Genomic DNA, 20,939 nt, shown 5'->3' on the forward strand with positions numbered 1-20,939 from the left:
TTGCATTATACTTCTTTAGCATACAGAGGCAATAAAATGCCCTGATGGCCTGAAGGATTAAAAAATATTTATAGCACCGAATAAAAGGGCTGTTTTGTGATGCCCTCGCTGTGTGTCTTCTACTTTTCGATTATGAAGTTTTTGTTGCGTCCAATTCTATTCTTTTGTTTTCTTCATTCTCTCTGCTGTAATTTTTCACATTGTAAAAGGCCATCCGCTTGAAGACAAATATTATGCCAGACAGAACACATTAATCACCGAATGAATGCTTGCGCTTTCTATTTCCATTCGGTCGTGTTTTCGTTTTGCTGAATTTAATTGTCGGATTTTGAATTGGTAATCTTCGTCTTTTTGCTTGGATGTTGTGTCGGAGAACTGCTTGGGAGACTCAATATTTCAATAAAAATTGCTCTTGCTGAATATTTAATTAAAGCCCCACAGCCCCACTCTGTGCTTCCTCCCTTGACACCCCTCCTCCCTCCCTGGAGGCTCTTCCTCCCCCCTTGAGTGTATGTTATATATTTTAATATGCTCACTTTTTAAGGTGAATTTCTCTAGCAGTGATAACGCAGGGAGCAGTGCTGACCTGAAGACTTGCATTGGTGGCACACTGTGAGCGCACAGAGCTGTGGTGGTATGCAGGGAAAGGGGGTAGTCTCATGCACTTACTCTGGGGTTGATTTACGAAAAGGTAAATATAATGTGAACATTGCGAAGTGCAGTTGCTCCAGAGCTTAGTAAATGAAGTAAAGCTTCACTTCGCAAAGAATACCCAATCATGTGCAAGGTAAATTTTAAAAAAAATGTTTGTTTGCATATGATTGGATGACAGAAGTCAGCAGAGCTTCTGCTCATTTACTAAGCTCTGGAGCAACTGCACTTGCAGAGTGCAACTGCCTTTAATAAATCAACCCCAGTGCGTCCACAGTCTTCGAGGTTGAATGACCCTGGGTGTCATTCAAACAGAAGTCTGATGACATCTTGTGGCAAAAAAAAAAGTACTGTGGGGTGGGGTGCAGCTCCAAGTTAAGGCCCCATTCCCACCTTTGCATTTTATGTGTTTTAAGTGTGGTGCATTAATCTTTGATGCTTTTTCATTAAAACATACCTTCTATAGAGTTCAAAGTTAAAGCACCCAAAAACACATTTAAAGCTAACCTAAAATGCAACACAACAAAAATGCACCACATAGGTGTGAACAGACCTTAAAGGTGAGTATTACAAGGCACCTTGAGTGAGCAGGCCTAGGACACCCAGCACACACAGTATGCCCTCTGCCTTGTCATCACTCAGGCTGAAAGACCGAGGACATCTTTAACTAAAATACTGTAGGGTGCAGCACTAGAGAAGAGGTGAGTACTGCAATTATGGATGCTATTTTAATACTTTTAGTGGACATATATGCCAAATGTAGCATCATTTTTCTAGAGTTAAAATGCAAAAGGCAAAACTTTTCTTTTAGTTTACTTTTAGTTTGGATAGATTGTGAATGGGCTAGACCTCAGTCATGAATTTTTATTGCTGGAAATTATAAGACAGTTGTGAGGCAATGGATCTCTTAAAGTTGAACTATAGGCAAAACTTTTTTTTAAATTTTGGATAGAGCAAGGGAGGGTTATAACCCCTGGCAGGGTTTTTTTTGCCATCTGTGTCCCATTGTGGAGATTTCCCTTCATTTCCTGTCCCATATCCAATCACGAAGTGAGAGGAAATCCCTGATAAAAGGGAATTCTTTGGGGGCCCCCCGGTCACCAAAACTAGTGTCCCCGGTAGAAGATTTCCCCAATATTACTTTTCTGGGGACAACCCAAAATTTAGGATTTTCATTTACTTTTACGTTCACTTTCATAACCAGGACAAACAAAGAAGGTGAATCTCCCTAACAACCATAAAAACCTGACAGGGGTTCTAATCTCTCTGCACTCCAAAACGAAAAAAAAGTTTTGCCTTTAGTTGTACTTTAAGCTGGCCCTACTCTGTTAGAATTTTGACCAATACAGAGGAGGTGGATGGCCGTGCCAGCTCCACAAAAGTCAGTTGAGTAATGGACTATTGGGTATTCTGCCAGACCTCCTGGCTGTCAGTATACAATAGCCAACAGGGATAATTTGTCCATCCGTGCTGTTAGCTTGGATGGAGGAATCTATTCGATTTGTTGTGTTCTGGCCACAGGCTGAACAAAATAAATAATTTTTCTTTTTAATGGCCAACTTTGAAGTAGTAGGTGTTTTTATTCAGAACTTCAGCAGCGTGAAGGGGTTCATTACCGTTAGAAAGCTCCTTCAGGACTGGTGGTGAGAGTTTAGGTCTTTACTCAAGTATAGACTGGTTATACAAGGACGAAAGTGCCAAAGTCATATTTTAGAAAGGCCAGATTTAATTTTATTTAGACTCTTGTTGTATCAAAAAGTCAACATGTATTAAGGGTTCAAATGACCCCCCTTCATCAGGGACTTTTTGCACTTTCCTCCTTCTACACCCAGGTTTACAAGAACAGCTGAACTTATTCCACATTATCCTTAAGGTGTGCATTATCCCATAATCATTTATAGATCGGTAAGAGAGGTTAACCTTCTGCAACCCATCCTCTATAGCTGGAGGTATTTCTGCAGGCCCGTACAATAGAGATGATCATCAGAGCTGACAGCATCCTCTCTCAGTACATCATGGCATCGTTTGTTGGTGTCACTTGCTAAAAATAGCCTGTCTTCTTTTTTATTCAGTGTAAATGTTACTTTTTACCATTGTGCTGACAGTGCATTTCATCAGAGCTCATTTATCACTTATCCCCTGCCAACAGGGGTCACTTGTTTACATATTTATATAGGTGTTATTTGTAGAATAGACATCATTTATCATTGGGAGTGGAGGGCAGTACAGTTTTGTCTCCCATACATTTAACGTTTTATATTTTCTTTGCAATTAAAGCTCATCTCCAGGCACAAAAATGTACATTTAAATATATTCCTCAGTGGTCACAGAGCATATAAATACACTTTGTGTGCACCGAAAACCTTTGCAAACCCTGAGCTTACCAGATGTAGCACCCGCCTAGTTAGGTTGCTGGGATGTTAGATAAATGTAGTTTTTTTTTGGCTCATTATTAATTAGTGGAGCAGTTGTTGTCTGTTTGGGTCTGTTTGTGATTTCCCATATGGTGAGATCCATTATTTCCCCCAGTCTCTGTTAAGAACCTTCCAGAGTTCAGGAAGGGACATTTAAATCTCTCACCTGAATATTTACTACCCTCCGGCCACTCCCAGGGGAGGGATGCCAGTAGGTGGTCAGATAGGGGGTAAATAGGCTGGAACCTGTTCAAACTTGTTATTCCCCTAGAAGAAGGGGGACCATGCGCTTCAGGGGCTGCTAAGCCCTTAGGCCTTCTTGCCTGGGTGCCGGACTACTCCTTTTCCTGGATTGAGCCCATGGACTTGTTCTTCCCCTTAAAGAAGTGGGACCATGTGCTTCACGGGCTGCTAAGCCCTGGGGCCTTCCTGCCTGGATGTTGAACTATGCCATCCCCTGGATGGAGCCCATGAACTTGCTTCTACTGGGATTTGTGAGTAGAGCCCGATCTCCTGCGCTGCAGTTTATCTATGGTCCCCAGCTGTGGAAGTTACAAATGGCTCCAGTTTGCCTAGTGTGGTTTCAATCTTGTGGTCTTCACCTGCAAGAACTTAGACTGTTTCAGTCTGCTCCTAATATCTGCACCAAACTATCCTGTGGTCATCAGCGACAGGTAACTTAGACTGTTCCAGTCTACTTAAATGTCCTACTCATGCTCTTGATTCACAGCTGGGAGTGAAAGACTGTGTTGTTATCACCTAGAGAAAGTGTCTGCTGCAAGATTTGTGCTTTGGCGTTTTGGTGTATTCCATACCCCAATGTCCTCCTGAGTTACAAGTTATTTAGCAACAAACTTTGAAAAGACCTTCCCTAGACTGATTTCTGGACCAGAGTGAATGGACTGTTACTGTCTGCCTGGCTGCTTCTGCACTGCTTGGGAAAGAACCTAAAACTCAACGGCTCCATCTGGGGGTGGGGGGTTTGGTAGCTCACATGTAAAAGTAGCAGTGACATAATCACTGTGCTGCACATAAATTGTCCAGAGAGCAGAGCTGTGGGTGGGGCCTGCAGAAAGATAAAGGAGAGGCTGAGACAAGACCAGTCACTCAGCAGAAGGCGAGGGCAGCAGTGAAAGGTCTTTATTACAAGAAGCTCATGCACGGAGGTAAGGTTTCATGGTGAATCACTTCACAGATCTGGAAGCAATACACAAATCATACCAAGATTCAAGTAACATACTACTTGTGATTTGACAATATTTACTTATCCTAGAATTTTTAAACAGCTTGTGCACCTAAAATGAGATGTTTCCCCCAACTGGAGACAAATGGTTTTGGCCGGGTCAGTTTTATTTTTAAAGTTATCACTTTTGCTTTGGATAGAGTAGGGAAGGATAAAAGGCTCTGTCAAATTTTTAATGTGAGACAGGAAAGGCAGGAAGTAATGGGAAATCTCTATGATGGGGTTAGGGACAGCAACAAAAAGGACATTTTATTTAATATAAGGAGGAAAGATTAAAGCTAATCTTCAAGCTGGTCCAAACAAACTATTTCAAAACAAAACCAGAGAAAATTCCCAGCTCAACTCACCAATCAGTCTGCTACCAAACAAATTATCCTGTCTAACAGTTTGCATTAAAAAGGGTTTAGTTAGCACACATTTGCAAATACATGCATAAAATGCAGAGCCTCTCCAAGGCACCCCAATATTTCTGCAGTCCTAACTCTTGTAAATTTTTGAGCATCTCCGCAGTGAAAGCACATGCATTATAATGGAAAGGAAGAGGGCAGGTGAGCCAGAGGTAGCCCACCCCTCCTTAAAGGCACAGGGGCACACTGGACACCCAGCACATCGCACAATGGCAGCAAAGGTGTCAAGTGTGTCCCCTCACCAGTATAACATCAGTAACAAACAAATTGCCACTGCGGAGACTTAGGACTGCAGAAATATTGGGGTGCCTGGGCGTGGCTCTGCAGCTTACGCATGTATTTGCAATTGTGTGCTAACTAAACACCTGTTTTTAACGCAAAATGTTAGACAGAATAATTTGGTTGGTAGCAAGCTGGTTTGGAGAGTTGGGCTGGTAATTTTCTCTGGTTTTGTTTTGTATGGATTGCCCTTCCATGTGCTCCTTGCTGTGAAGGTCAGTTATAGGTGGGGGCAGTGGCCATTTGTTTGGTACCAAACAAGAGGTTTCATTCGCTAAATCATGCAGCAGCTGTGTGCATCGTATAAACTGTATAAACTCAGCTACATACAGAATACAGCACTGTGTTTTTTGGCAGTGAGATGGGGACTTCCTGGAGAGGACGGCGGATGGCCTCACAATTTCCACCTTAGTTAAAGCAGTTGTATACCGCTGGGCATTTTTTTTTTTTTTCAGCCTGCAAGTTAAAGTCATAATGTAATAGTATGCATCGCATACTAGCACATTATGTGAAACTTACCTGAAAACTAATCTGTTCCAATGCCGCAATGTCAGCGCTGTAGCCACATCCATTTTGACCCATCTTGCTTCCGGGTTTGCGGGCTCCAGCTCTGTGATTAGCTGGAGCCGTGGTGACGTCCCTCCCGCACATGCGCGCAGGAGTCGCCGTTCACGGCACAGGGCTTGGAAGGAGCAGCACCCATGGACGGTCCTTCAGAGTGCATGTGCCAGTGATGTCACTGGCTGCATGTAATGTAAATATCTCCTAAACTGTGCAACTTTAGGAGATATTTACACTACCTATAGGTAAGCCTTATTATAGGCTTACCTGTAGGTAAATGTTAGCAGAGGAAGTTTAATTCCTCTTTAATTTAAGGAAGTTTTGTATTAATTCGTAGAATACAAAGCTTCCTGTGAATGGCTGAGCCAGTGCTCAGTCTGACCTGACTGTGTTCCAAGAGTGGGATGGGAAGTCCCCATCAGGGACGTACCAAGGGGTTGGCGAAACCGGCACCCGCCGGGGGCGCAGGACGAGGGGGGTGCAAATTGGCAGGGTCCTACACCCTCCGCCACCCTTTCACTCACTTCCAGCACGTGTAGTCCCTCCTATTCCCCCCCGGGCCCACCACACCTCCCTGTCACCGTTTTAAGGCAGCCGTGTCTAGTTGTTTGGCAGCGCTGGCTGGGCAGGGCCTCATCTCGCACTGCAAGCCGATTGGCCCCAGCTGTTCTCATTCTCCCAGGCACGGGCCGGCTCCCCCTGGCTCTTGAACTGTGCAGCGCACCCTCCGGGCAGGGAGAGAAGAAGAAGAGCGTGGGGGGGGGGGAGATGGCGGAGCGGAGGGTGTCAGTGTAGTGGTCAGTGTGTAGGGGTCATTGTTCAGTGTAGGTCAGTGTGTAGGGGTCAGTGTATAGGGTAGTGGGCAGTGTAGTGGTCAGTGGGGTGTGTAGTGGTCAGTGTGTAGTGTAGTGGTCAGTGGGCAGTGTAGTGGGGTGTCTAGTGGTCAGTGGGCAGTGTAGTGGGGTGTCTAGTGGTCAGTGTAGAGGGGTGTGTAGTGGTCAGTGGGGTGTGTAGTGGTCTGTATAGTAGTCAGTGTATAGTGGTCAGTGGGGTGTGTAGTGGGCAGTGTAGTGGGGTGCATAGTGGTCAGTGGGGTGCATAGTGGTCAGTGTGGAGTGGTCAGTGGGGTGTGTAGTGGTCAGTGTGTAGTGTAGTGGGCAGTGTAGTGGGGTGTCTAGTGGGCAGTGTAGTGGGGTGTGTAGTGGGCACTGGGGTGCATAGTGGTCAGTGGGCAGTGTAGTGGTCAGTGTGTAGTGGTCAGTGGGGTGTGTAGTGGTCAGTGTGTAGTGTAGTGGTCAGTGTAGTGGGGTGTCTAGTGGTCAGTGGGCAGTGTAGTGGGGTGTCTAGTGGTCAGTGTAGTGGGGTGTGTAGTGGTCAGTGTGTAGTGGTCAGTGGGGTGTGTAGTGGTCAGTGTATAGTAGTCAGTGTGTAGTGTAGTGGTCAGTGGGCCACTACACTGACCTCTACACTACCCTCTACACACCCCACTGACCACTGTCCACTACACACTGCACATTGCACACTGCCCAATACAGTGTAGAGTAGTGGCCAATGTAGGAATCAGGTAGGTCAGTTTAGGAATTGGGTAGGCCAGTACTGTTGTAGGAAGGGAAGGGACCACTACACTATACACTGCCGTGAAGTTAGGTAGGTAGGTCACAACTGAACTGACAATTGTATTTGAATTTACACCTTCATGACAGTGAGACTCTGGTAGTAACATCAAATGTAAAAAAACATATGTAATGATGCATAAACTAATGTACATTTAGTGCTGGTTCACATATATGCAATGTCCGAAATTGCATGTGATTTGCACCACACTGCAGTGAAAATCACATGCGATGTCTGTGTGATGCAAATTCAGCCATACTGACTGTATGGCTGAATTCGAATCACATTGGGACCAAAATCAGGGAGGGGGGGGGGTCGCCGATACAGATTCTCGCCAAGGGCGCTGGAGACCCTAGGTACGCCTCTGGTCCCCATGCTGCTGCCGGAGCACAGAGCTGTGTATACTGTTTGTGGTTGATACTACATACATTTTATACAGTGCACACAGCTGCTGCATCTATTAGTGAAGTAAATAGTTTGTTTGGATCAGCTTGATCCAAATGCACCATTTAAATGTCACAAAAAAATGCTGAGCAACTTTAAAGCGGAGCTCGTCTGAAAATAAAAATTAAAAGTCAGCAGCTACAAATACTGTAGCTGCTGACTTTTATTATAAGGACAGTTACCTGTCCAGGGGTCCTGCAATGTTGGCACCCAAATCCAATTCATCCATCGGCTTTGAGTGCAGGCATCGGCATTGCAAGTAAGGGAAAGCGCCAGTAAAGCTTTCAGGTTTCAGTTGGTTTCCTACTGCAAATACGCAAGTCGTTCTGTACTTTCTGAATGGTCTCACTGTCTTCTGGGACACACAGGTCCCAGAAGACAATGGAGGAAAGGAGGATGGGCTGGGTATGTTGTAGATTGGCGATCTTACCTGGAAGTGGGATGAGGATCTGTCAAAACCAGGTTCCTGCACCCCCCCACAAAAAAGTGCCAAATTTTGGGTGGAGCTCTGCTTTAAGGGTTCATGTACATGGACTAAAATAGGCATTTTTGCTTTACAAAAAGTTTTAGTGAATCTTCCAAAATACAGGATAGAAAAGTGGAATACAGTACACATTCAGAACTAAAATAGACATTTTTTAATGCATAACATAAGTCTCCTGGCACTTTGCTATGCCTGAAGTGCTACACATGCTGCATACAGCCATTCACTTGTATTGCAGACTGTATGCGGAACATGTGAATGTTCATCCATTGTTTTTCCAAAAACATACTTTTTGCTAAAAGTGCCGAGTGAGAGCAGGTGTACTTCTCCTCATAACCAGAACTTTCAGGAAATCTACAGGCTGCTCAATTTTTTTTTGTTTTATAACAGTATGTTAATATTTGATTATTACCTTGTCAAGCTCTGCTTTCTGTTTTGCAGCACTACAATATAGTTGTACTTTACTGCTCCATATAACAATGTCTGCTGACCAATCATCAACCTATCTTATCTCAACATTTAGTAAGAACTTAGTCATTGTAGTAACTTAAAGGGGAAGTACAGCCAAAGCTTGTTTGGCTATACGTCTCCTGTGGATCACAGGAGTACAGTTCATTCTGCACTCCTGTGACCCGATTTCCGCAGACAGCACAGCGGGCTGAAGCTTGATGTCGGCCAGGCTGGGGAAAAATCACGACCATATGGTTGGGATCCACCCAGATGCCTGGAGGGACACCGACTCAGTCTCTTAGTGAGCCACAGAGAGCCTCCCATCCCCTTCATGGCCCAGCGCTCCAGTGAAAGGGGGGGGGGGCAGAGAGCAGTGGTCCCCAGCTCTCTGCTCATGGAACACTGAGAACTCAGCGATCAGCAGTCTCAGTTCTCAGTCTTAGAGCCGTTGGGGGACAGATGCAGCATCAGACTGATGCTGCATCCACCTAGTTCATTTAAAAAAAACAAAAAACCTTCTAGTGGCTCATCTACACTTTGTTAAAACTGTAGGCCTGGACCAAAAAAAAAAAAAACATACAGTATCTCACAAAAGTGAGTACACCCCTCACATTTTTGCAAATATTTTATTGTATCTTTTCATGTGACAACACTGAAGAAATTACACTTTGTTACAATGTAAAGTAGTGAGTGTACAGCTTGTATAACAGTGTAAATTTGCTGTCTCCTCAAAATAGCTCAACACGGACATTAATGTCTAAACTGCTGCCAACAAAAGTGAGTACACCCCTAAGTGAAAATGTCCAAATTGGGTCCAATCAGCCATTTTCCCTCCCCGATGTCATGTTACTCATTAGTGTTACAAGGTCTCAGGTGTGAACGGGGAGCAGGTGTGTTAAATTTGGTGTTATCACTCTCACTCTCTTACTGGTCACTGGAAGTTCAACATAACACCTCATGGCAAAGATTGCCAAGACCCTGAAACTGAGCTGCAGCACAGTGGCCAAGACCATAAAGCGATTTAACAGGACAGGTTCCACTTAGAACAGGCCTCACCATGGTCGACCAAAGAAGTTAAGTACACGTGCTCAGGGTCATATCCAGAGGTTGTCTTTGGAAAATAGACATATGAGTACTGCCAGCATTGCTGCAGAGATTGAAGGGGTGGGGGGGTCAGCCTGTCGGTGCTCAGACCACACGTTGCACGCTGCATCAAATTGGTCTGCATGGCTGTATTCCCAGAAGAAAGCCTCTTCTAAAGATGATGCACAAGAAAGCCTGCAAATAGTTTGCTGAAGACAAGCAGACTAAGGACATAGATTACTGGAACCATGTCCTGCGGTCTGATGAGACCAAGATAAATGTTTTTGGTTCAGATGGTGTCAAGCGTGTGTGGCCGCAACCAGTTGAGTACAAAGACAGGTGTGTCTTGCTTACAGTCAATCATGGTGGTGGGAGTGTCATGGTCTGGGGCTGCATGAGTGCCTCCAGCACTGGGGAGCTAAAGTTCTTTGAGTGAACCAAGGATGCCAACATGTACTGTGACAGCTTGAAGCACACTGGGCCCCAGGGCAGTATTCCCAGATGATAACGACCCCAAACACACCTCCAAGATGACCGCTGCCTTGCTAAAAAAGTTGAGGGTAAAGTTGAGGGTAAAGTGATGGACTGGCCAAGCATGTCTCCAGACCTAAACCCTATTGAACATCTCTGGCACATCCTCAAACATAAGGTGGAGGACGTAAGGTCTCTAATATCCACCAGCTCTGTGATGTCGTCATGGAGGAGTGGAAGAGGACTTCAGTGGCAACCTGTGAAGCTTTAGTGAACTCCATGCCCAAGAGCATTAAAGCAGTGCTGGAAAATAATGGTGGCCACAAAAAATATTGACACTTTGGGCCCAATTTGGACATTTTCACTTAGGGGTGTACTCACTTTTGTTGCCAGTGGTTTAGACATTAATGGCTGTGTGTTGAGTTATTTTGAGGGGACAGCAAATTTACACTGTTATACAAGCTGTACACTTACTACTTTACATGTAGCAAAGTGTAATTTCTTCACTGTTGTCACATGAAAAGATATAATAAAATATTTACAAAAATGTGAGGGATTTACTACTCACTTTTGTGAGTTACTGTATGTAGTACATCTCTGCAATACATTCTTACTTCCCTGTGTATTTTCTTTTTTGTAAGTACATAAAAAATAAATGTTGATCCTGCCAATACTGCCATGAGTAAATAACTTTCTGTTTAAGCTGAGGACTCTCGGTCTCTGCTGCACTGAAATCCCAAGTAATGTTATTCAATTAGTCCTGCCTGAATTCTGCCCCCACGGGACTACGGAACACTTCTCACTTTCCTCAACTCCGTAACAAAAGTAAGAGGTTTTCTGTAGTCCATAAACTGTAAACATGGCAGTGATTGGAATAGGATTTAAGTGTGGCAGAAACAGGGGTGTAATAAAAGTTAAAATCTCACTGGATTTGATGAACAGTTATTTTTCAGTGCTTCAGCATTTTAAAGAGGATAAAACATGGAGAAATGTGCATGTATTGCAGAGATATGCTTTTTTTGCCTAGACTAGTCTGCAGTAATAACTCAAAATGTTAACTGAAAATACATTATACTTTTCTTTTAAAGCTGATCTCTAAGCAGATGTAAAAGGCAGAGATTAATGCAGCTCTGTAATCATTAATGCATCTTTAAAAAAAATTAAATAAATATTAAGTACCTGAATTTGACCTGTACAGCAGGACTGGAGCATGAGAGGAACAAACGGCACAAGGAGCCAGTCAGTTCATGTGCTGACAATAAGCATGCTGATAGGAGGAGCAAGCAAAGTGACAGAGAGATGAACTCATCACTGTGCTGCTTCTCCTTTCACTGTCCAGTCACAGGCTGAGGTTGGGTCCAGAAAAACTTGGGCTCAGAAGAAGTGGATTGAATGCGACTAAGGACATCTAGCGACAGAAAAAAAAATGTTGCCAGGGAAATCTCTATATTGACGGAACACATTCACAACATTTTCAATTCAATTCAACATTCACAACAGGCGAATGCATAGTACATTTACATTATCTTTACTTGGGCGATTCATTTTTATCTTGCTATTTTGGCTGTAGTTTTGCTTCAGGAATGTTCCCTTTTGCTCATATGGTAAAAAAAAAGTACAATTTAGGAAATGTTGCAGTATATGTGGGTATATATTTTATTTTTGATACTTCTGTGTGTGATCAACCTCAAACCTGTTTGCCCTCTTTTGTCTTTGTAGAAACCTTACTCTTCTCAGAGCTTAACCCTTTAAAGGACAGAGATGGCATTGTCCAACGCTTCATCTCTACTGTGGACAGTGTGAGGTATTCCTTCCTAAGCAACCTTCTCTTGATAGCCAAGCAGCCGGTCCTCTTCACAGGTGAGCTCCTGACACCTGAGTATCTGTGGATTAATTTATATCAGTATCCATCTATATCATGGATATGCAATTAGTGGACCTTCAGCTGTTGCAGAACTACAAGTCACATGAGGCATAGCAAGACTCTGACAGCCACAACCATGACACCTAGAGGCAGAGGCATGATGGGACTTGTAGTTTTGCAACAGCTGGAGGTCCGCTAATTGCATATCCCTGATCTATATCCTTTTTGGGATGCTCTTGTGTTACCTGGTTTATTTTACATTTCTAGGTGATTCAGGAGTTGGGAAATCCACCTTAATACACAACATGTTAAATAAACTCCAGAAACCTGGCGGACTGTCTGTAAAGCCTGGGACTGTGCTGGGGGACGTCTTCCTGTTCAGTGATTCCAGGACAATCAGGTATTACTCTGACTTCCCAGCACTTATGAGTGTAAAACACAGCAACTAGTTTCATATTTAGGTCATTTAGACAGCACTCTTTTTCCTTAGCACATTACAGAATGGGTGTTAATGGAGTAGTAGACTCAAAAGTAAGTATGATCTGGTGTAGTCTCCAATCATAGGAGGTAACCCTATAAGTCCCCGAAGCAATCCAATAACAGTGTGAAGGATAAGAGTGCCACAAGTCTATAATTAATCCGGTTTATTAATCTGGATCTAGATGAAAGATCAGTTGGTAAATCCAGTGCATTTTGGGGGCTCACAGTTTCCCCTTTCATCAGGGCTTATTCTGGCGGTTATAGTCTGGTGTCTGCACCATCATCATTCTGATCTTTGTTTCTTTGTTCTCATTTTCCAGTGTTTCCTTCTATCACCACCAGCACAGGTCCCGATGAAAGGGAATTGTGAGCCCCCGTAACACATTGGATTTACCTACCGATACTGACCTCTTTGCATTTTCCCCAAATTGGCTGCTGGAAGGAGGGTCATTTTAGGTGCCCATGTCCATCCTATGGGTGTGTATGGGCAGAGAAAAAACAGGGAGATCACAAGCTACAAGCAGCACTTATGTCCTTCAAGGTGGCAGGAACAAGACCAGTCAGAAGTAATAGCGACTGATTGTCATTGCTGGAAACTTCTGCCCTGAAGGTCTTAAGCTGGCTGTACAAGGCTCAGTTTTCTGGTTGAACAAAAAAATTTAACCAATTTACCCATCTACACATTCGGGACTCCCCCACCGTCAGAATACACTGATCAGCGCTGCAGCCGATTGGCTGCATACGCTGATTGACCCAAAATATACCAACAAGCTGGTACATGAAAAATCTGTCAATGGATCAACTTCTCATAAACTGGAACGTCCATACACAAATTGAAATTCATCCGGTTCCTGATGAACTTCGATCCATGTATGGCCAGCTTTAGTTAGAAAACAGATACTGAAACTAGACTGTGTTCAGATAATACAGTAGTTTGTCTTTTGAAGTAAATCTGAGTTTACTGAAGTCCAGCTTTAATCTGTGAATATGTTTTCTGGATAGTGTGCAGCAGCTTGAGCACCCAGCGGTACCCCACATAGACACAGGCATAACATATTGACATGAGTCATTTATTTATTGGGAATTGAGCCTAGAACCCCAGCACCGCAAAGTAAGAAAGCTTTCCACTGATTATAGGATTACCTATATACACAAGGCTATTATCTGATGAACAGAATGCTATTTATTTTTCTTTCAGTGTAGTAACCCATAGGAAATATATAACTAACTAGCAAAGTTATTTCACTGACATGGGTGTTCCAGAATGATTATTTCTGATACATTGTTATAGGTTACAGCACATCATTGCTGCAGTGAACCAGACATATCAGCAAACTGAATCTGCATGAATACATTCCTGTCACAATATATAGCAGCTGTATTATTTTTCATAAGCCTGTACTTTTCCCAATTGAGAGACTGACATTAAGTCACCAGTCTGCTTCAAGCAGGAGGAAAGGTCTCTGTCTCCTTACCCTTTTTTATACCTGTATACATTGGCTCACAAAACATAACTGGTTATACTGTGTGTTTATAGCCTTTTGCAGAATATTACATCTATAACAGGATCCATTTCTGGAGTTGAAGAAGAGACTGGATTTTTTGCTGAAGGCACAGGTAAAGCCCCATACAGACTTTGGATGTCAGCTGACCATGTGTTCTACAAATGTCTACAATCACATCCAGGCAATGGGGGTTATTTACGAAAGGAAAATCCACTTTGCATTACAAGTGCAAACTACAACTGCAAAGTGCACTTTAAATAGCACTGAAAGTGCACTTGGAAGTGCAGTCGCTGTAGATCCGAGGGGGACATGCAAGGAAAATAAAAAAAACTGCATTTTAGCTTGCACATGATTGGATGATAAAATCAGCAGAGCTTCCCCTTATTTCAGATCTACCCTTTAGATTTACAGTGACTGCACTTGTAAGTGCACTTTCAGTGCAATTTCAAGTTCACTTTGCACTTGTAGTTTGCACTTGTAGTGCAAAGTGGATTTGCCTTTCGTAAATAACCCCCAATGTTTGTTACTGTGGAGTATTGAGTGGGCGTACTGCAAAAGTTGTCAGAGCCAGTCAATCTCCGAACTAGAGATGATTGTGATATTTTTTTAAACCTGATTTTGCTGTAAAATGAGAGATTTCTCATTTGACCACATTTCCCTCATGCCAGCTCCAATCAATGTGTAAATGGGAGAATATTTAGGGACTTTACGTGAAATTATGGTAAGGCGGGAGACCTCATTTGTGTTATTAACAAAAAAAAGTGTAAAATAACTACAGTTTGTGGTAAGTCAAGACCTCACTTTGACATAATTTTGCTTTCCATTTTATAATCTATATATGAATTACTATACATCTCATTGATAAAAAATCCGTTCATAAAATCAGAACCCAAAGAAAAATACAAATAAGTAAAAAAAAAAAAAAAAAACGTAATTGTTATGCCCATTTCCCCCCCCCCCCCCCACTTATTTTCAGGGTATTTTGATTTTGTATTTTTTTTTTTTAGATGGTAAAAAAATAACATTCAGAAACTATTAGCAAAATTTACACTGTACCGCCATCATAAAGTTTGGAAGCCAATGCACTCATCCAGTGCTTTTACATGAGGGTATGGCACTAGAGGTAACATGTTAGCCTTTGTTTACAGAAAGATCGATCACTGGGCGAATGTCAGCCAGTGACTCGGGAAATCGGAAACAGAACCAGCTGATCATTTCCACCATACAGCTAGGAACACACACCAATCCAGCCAGAATCCAGAGCCAAATCCTGAGTAAGCTGGTGAAGAAAGGCCGGGATACACTGGGAGCACCAAAGTCAAAACAAGTAAGAATAGCAAGATGATGTCCTTTCACTGGCTGTGTGCGTTGCCTTCAGGAATGTATTTACCATAAGGCATAGTAACTCTGTGCCTATAGACAGAAAAGAGAGGGGTCTTTTCTTTGTATAGCTTTTGGCCATACATTTTTCCCATATTCAATAGGAACACAAGACATGTGCAGAACAGAAAAAAAAGTTAGTTTTGTTTCGTTGATTCCTTTCAGAATTAGTTTACGGTAGTTTCCTTTCATTTAATTTGGTTTATTAATTTTCGAACTATTTCCAGTTTTTTAGAATGATTCCGATCTGAAAAATTGTATATACTAGGAACACACTATCTGTCTCCTCTCCCCTGCAAGAACGGGGATGTGTGTGTTCACACACACACATCCCCATTCTAGCTCAGTCAGGAGTGATCGCGACGGACATTGCGGCTGCCGGGCATGCACAGCAGCTCCTTGGTGATGCAGCATGTGCCCCCTATACCTCTTAAAGCGGCAATTCATGCTTCAAAAGACAGCGGGTAGTCAGCAAGAGGTTAATAGCCGATGACTCATCAGCTGTCAGTGGACTTCCCTGCTGACAGCTGAAATGTAAACAAAAGAATGCCAGCAATAGAAAAGTCAGGAAAAAAACAGCATGCCCCCCCAGTCCATTTCAGGCCCTTCGGGCCTGGTATGGATTCTAAGGGGAAACCCCCAAAATCCATACCAGACCCTTATCCAGGCATGCAGCCCAGCAAATCAGGAAGGGGGACGGACGAACGAGCAGCCCAAAGCACCTTGCCCCCATGGGGACAAGGGCCTCTTCCCCACAACCCTGGGCTGTGGTTGTAGGAGTCTGTAAGTGGGGGCGTATCGGAATCTGGAATCCCCATTTGTCAAGGGGGCACCCAGATCCCCTCCACCATGTGAATGAGTATGGGGTACATAGTACCCCTACCCATTCACCAAAAGTGAATAAAGACAGTACACAAGTGTTTGACAATTCCTCTATTAAAAAATAAAAAGCAATGTCCCCCAATGTAGATCCATCCTCAATCACACCGCCTACCACAAAAAACATCCAGTCTCATCGAAGGCTCCCTGCCGACTGCCTGCTCCTCCATCTCCATTTCTTAACTAGGTAAGAGGAGGAGTCACCCGATGATGTCAGCAAGCGACCTCACCCCCTCATGACATCACTGACCAGGGCATGCAGGGTCGATAACCTCATAAGGAGGTGGGGAGCCTTCAACGAGACTGGTGTTTTTTTTTTAATTCTTTTTTGGACCTGGTATGGATTGGGGGGACCCCACGTGGGTTTTTTTCTGACTTTTCTATTGCCGGTGTTCTGGCATATACCATCCGGGCATCGGATACTGTCCGCCCCGTACTGCGCAGGCACAGCGCTTGCGCAGTACAGAGCAGAAGGAGCTTTGGAAAATCTCCGAAGATGAACGGCGGCTGCGCCATGAGTTGAGGTGGTAGCCCCACCATCCAAGTGGACATAGGGCTGCCGATATTAGGGGGCCTCCGTGCGCTCGCCTCTTTTTATTTGGCTTTTGTTCTATTCAAGCTGGTTTTGCTGTTCAATACAAGACTAGTTGAATGCAAAACCTACTTGAAGAAAGTCAAAAATGGGTCAGAAAAAGGTCAAATGCAAGCAAATGTATAACAGATTGTGTATTTTAGCAAAGGGACTGTAAAAGGACATACATGTAGTGAGCAAAACCAACAAAACAGAAATATATCACATAAAATTACAAATGTATACCGTAAATTTGTAATTCATGGTATAGCCGCGCTGTCCCATTGATTTCAATGGGTAGGAGCAGTTTAGGAGCGGTGAATACACCGCTCCTTTCACCGCTCCAAACATGCGGCTAGCAGGACTTTTTTTACCGTCCTACTAGCGCCCCTCGGGCTTTCACACTGGAGTGAATGGGGCCATTTTTTTCAGGCGCTACACAGGCGCTGTAGCCCCTGAAAACCGCCACAGCGTGAAAGGGGCCGAAGTTAGAAGCTGATTGGCTACCATGCACAGCTGTACCAGGTTTTGTACGCTCCAGTTTTAGTAAATCAAACCTCTTGTCTTATACAATAAAGTACCAGTGAGTCGCAATATGATAGAACAGCATGGAGCATGGAGCGGATCACAGGAATTCACCCTTGGCACCAACAGTTACTAACGTCTATCACCACATCAATACCCCACATCAAGTCAAATGTGCATGTCAACAAATTATGAATGATCTTAGATGCTTCTCAAATGCCATTGACACAAGCCAAAAGTCCATCGACAGAGGACTTTACTTTTACATTCCAAACATCTCATATTTATAATCTTTCTTACTTTTTATTGTAATTGTTTTATCTATTTGCCCTATGCTGACAGAAGCTTGGAGAGTACAATAACTGTCCCAATAGCTGCACACTCCCTGAAAGATGACTGGGCTCCCTGTGCAGCCTGCAGTTTTCTGTTCCCAACTCAGGTGATATTTGTGCCTTTTTCAAGGCAGAGGCATAGGTTAATCACTTCAGCCCTGGAAGATTTGGCTGCTCAATGACCAGGTCATTTTTTGTGATACAGCACGGCATCACTTTAACTGACAATTGTGCGGTCATGCGATGCTGTACCCAAACAAAATTGACATCCTTTTTTTCCCACAAATAGAGCTTGCTTTTGACTGCGACATTATTTAGAGAGATTGGACATTTTTGATACATTTTTGGGACCAATGACAATTATACAGCGATCAGTGCTATAAAAATGCACTGATTACTGTGTAAATGTCACTGGCAAGGAAGGGGTTAATACTGGGGGTGATCAAGGGGTTAACTGTGTTCCCTAGTGTGTGTTCTAACTGTAGGGGATGAGAGTAACTGGAGGAAATGCCAGATCATTGTTCCTAGCTAGTAGGAACAAACGATCTGTCTCTCCTCATAGAACAGGGATATGTGTGTTTACACACACATATCCCTGTTCTGGCTCTCGTGCCCGTGATCGCGCATGGCTGGTGGTCATCATGAATGCTGGCCAAGCGCATCAGCACCCCCGCAGTGCAGCGGGCGGGCACCTGCTATCCCACTTAAAGGGCCTGACGTACAGCTACAGCAGTTGAAAGAAGAGCTGGCAACACTGTAATCCTTTGAAGTGTCGTTTATTGGTACATCAGAGTAACAGTAAAACAATAAACTGATGCGTTTCGGCAATAGCCTTAGTCGTAGCTGGTTTAAAACAGATATGGCAAAAAATATATATATACTCACATACACATCATGCAGTGACTGGTCTTTATCATGTTCAGCTATTGCACAGTGGCAGTCTCGCACTGGATTACTGCACAGATCTGGAAGAAATGCACAAAGCCCACCCAAGATTAAAATACAATTCAGGTTGAGCCAAAATGTGTCCATCAGTGTGCCCCTTAAGAAAATATGCCCATCAGTGTGCACATTAAAAATATTCCTAATAATAATAATAATCCTAATAATAATATCCTTCAGAGTGGCCCTTAACATAAAAAAGAGCTGGTCTTCTGTCATGCACGCAGCATCACTGGTTACTGGCTGTTTTAGAAGGACACTTCACTGCACCCCACCACCTCCAATAAATTGTACCGCCCAGGGCATCCGTCCCTTCTGCCCCCCCACCCCCCCATTGTTCCAGCTCTGACAGCAGTGACTGGTCTTTATCATGTTCAGCTGTTGCACCGTGGCAGTCTCGCACTGGATTACTGCACAGATCTGGAAGAAATGCACAAAGCCCACCCAAGATTAAAATACAATTCAGGTTGAGCTTTTTTTCTGACAATGTAAAGCAACATTTACTTGCCAGACTCAGTTAAAAACCTCCCTAGCCACCCCCCCCCCCCCCCTCCCGTGCATTCACATGCGTGATCATATGCACACAAACAAAGACACATGGGCAAAAAACATGTACCCACGCATACATACACATCTCAAAAACACATGGGACATTATTGTCCACTATGGCCCATGTGAAATAGAATAATAAGTACTAATGGATATGAGTAGTGCTATATGATATAAGTATGTTAGCTAGTCATTGTGAGGGAAAAAAAAAAGGGGGGGGGAAACAATACTAGAGCATTGACAATTATACAGCGATCAGTGCTATAAAAATGCACTGATTACTGTGTAAATGTCACTGGCAAGGAAGGGGTTAACATTAGGGGAGATCAAGGGGTTAACTGTGTTCCCTAGTGTGTGTTTTAACTGTTGGGGGATGAGAGTAACTGGAGGAAATGACAGATCGTTGTTCCTAGCTAGTAGGAACTAACGATCTGTCTCTCCTCACAGAACAGGGATTTCTGTGTTTACACACACACACATCCCTGTTCTGGCTCTCGTGCCCGTGATCGCGCGTGGCTGGTGGTCATCATGAATGCTGGCCAAGCGCATCAGCCCCCCCGCAGTGCAGCGGGCGTGCGCCTGCTATCCCACTTAAAGGGCCTGACGTACAGCTACAGCGGTTGAAAGAAGAGCCGGAAAAACTGTAATCCTTGAAGTGTCGTTTATTGGTACATCAGAGTGACAGTAAAACAATAAACTGACGCGTTTCGGCAATAGCCTTAGTCATAGCTCGTTTAAAATAGATATGGAAAAAAATATATATATACTCACATACACATATGCCAACTCCATTGGCCCATCAGGTAAGTGTCACAGAAAATTAGCATATTTAATTGATACCACCAATTATTCAAGTGGTTAGTGACTACCAACGTGAGAAGGGAGAAAAAAAAAAGGCAATATAAAGGCAATGTACAGCTACAACGGTTCACGGGATAGTGCCGACCTGCGTAGTATAATAATTATATATGGCCTCGCAAAGAAGTATATAAACATACAATATTACATACTGCACCATCATCCCAAATTAATATGAAGTGAATTTTTTGGAAAATCTGGTCCCCAACCAGAAATATCAACAAAGAGAGAAAGCCAAGGGACTATTACGGTGCACATATACGGATAATAAAGACATTGAGAAAACAGTTCTATAAAAATAACAAGTCAATTTATTTGAACATAAAATCATTACAAATAATCAGGGGCTGGTATAGAAGGTGAAGTATTTCGACTAGTTTCGCTTTTTCAGCTTCCTCAGGAAATACCAACATCATCGCGCCCAGGTCCCCAAGATAGTTCAGGTGACCGAGGGAAGTCTCCCCCGGCGGCTGGGGGAGGTATTAATCCCAGTAATAACCGAAATCCGTAAAGGAATATATATTGGTATCTCTAGGGCCCGGAGGGGGTAGCAGGGGTGTCCACCCATCGATAGATAAGCAGGTCAGCCCGGCTGGATGTGGACAGTGTACAAAATAGGAGAACATCCGCAGCATCAAAGTATTCTATATTTGGAGAGTCATCGATCACGGCACCCCCAATGTTCACCGGGTGAATTCGGTAGACTCCCGGTGAACATTGGGGGTGCCGTGATCGATGACTCTCCAAATATAGAATACTTTGATGCTGCGGATGTTCTCCTATTTTGTACACTGTCCACATCCAGCCAGGCTGACCTGCTTATCTATCGATGGGTGGACACCCCTGCTACACCCTCCGGGCCCTAGAGATACCAATATATATTCCTTTACGGATTTCGGTTATTACTGGGATTAATACCTCCCCCAGCCGCCGGGGGAGACTTCCCTCGGTCA

The 20,939-nt window shown here is 43.6% G+C and overlaps 1 protein-coding gene across 1 annotated transcript in view; it reads left to right on the forward strand.

Annotated features, from left to right (window-relative positions):
* Positions 1-20,939, forward strand: part of DNAH14 (dynein axonemal heavy chain 14) — a 418,175-nt gene that overhangs the window by 254,802 nt on the left and 142,434 nt on the right. The window contains exons 45-48 of the mRNA XM_077485830.1: positions 11,821-11,961; positions 12,233-12,365; positions 13,983-14,062; positions 15,099-15,277. Of these exons, the coding sequence (XP_077341956.1) occupies positions 11,821-11,961; positions 12,233-12,365; positions 13,983-14,062; positions 15,099-15,277 (533 nt within the window). The remainder of the gene's footprint in view (positions 1-11,820; positions 11,962-12,232; positions 12,366-13,982; positions 14,063-15,098; positions 15,278-20,939) is intronic.

This window comes from Lithobates pipiens, unplaced genomic scaffold (genome assembly GCF_037356315.1).
Source record: "Lithobates pipiens isolate NorthernLeopardFrog02 unplaced genomic scaffold, aLitPip1_a1.2 Scaffold_18, whole genome shotgun sequence".
In the NCBI taxonomy this organism is placed as follows: Eukaryota; Metazoa; Chordata; class Amphibia; order Anura; family Ranidae; genus Lithobates; species Lithobates pipiens.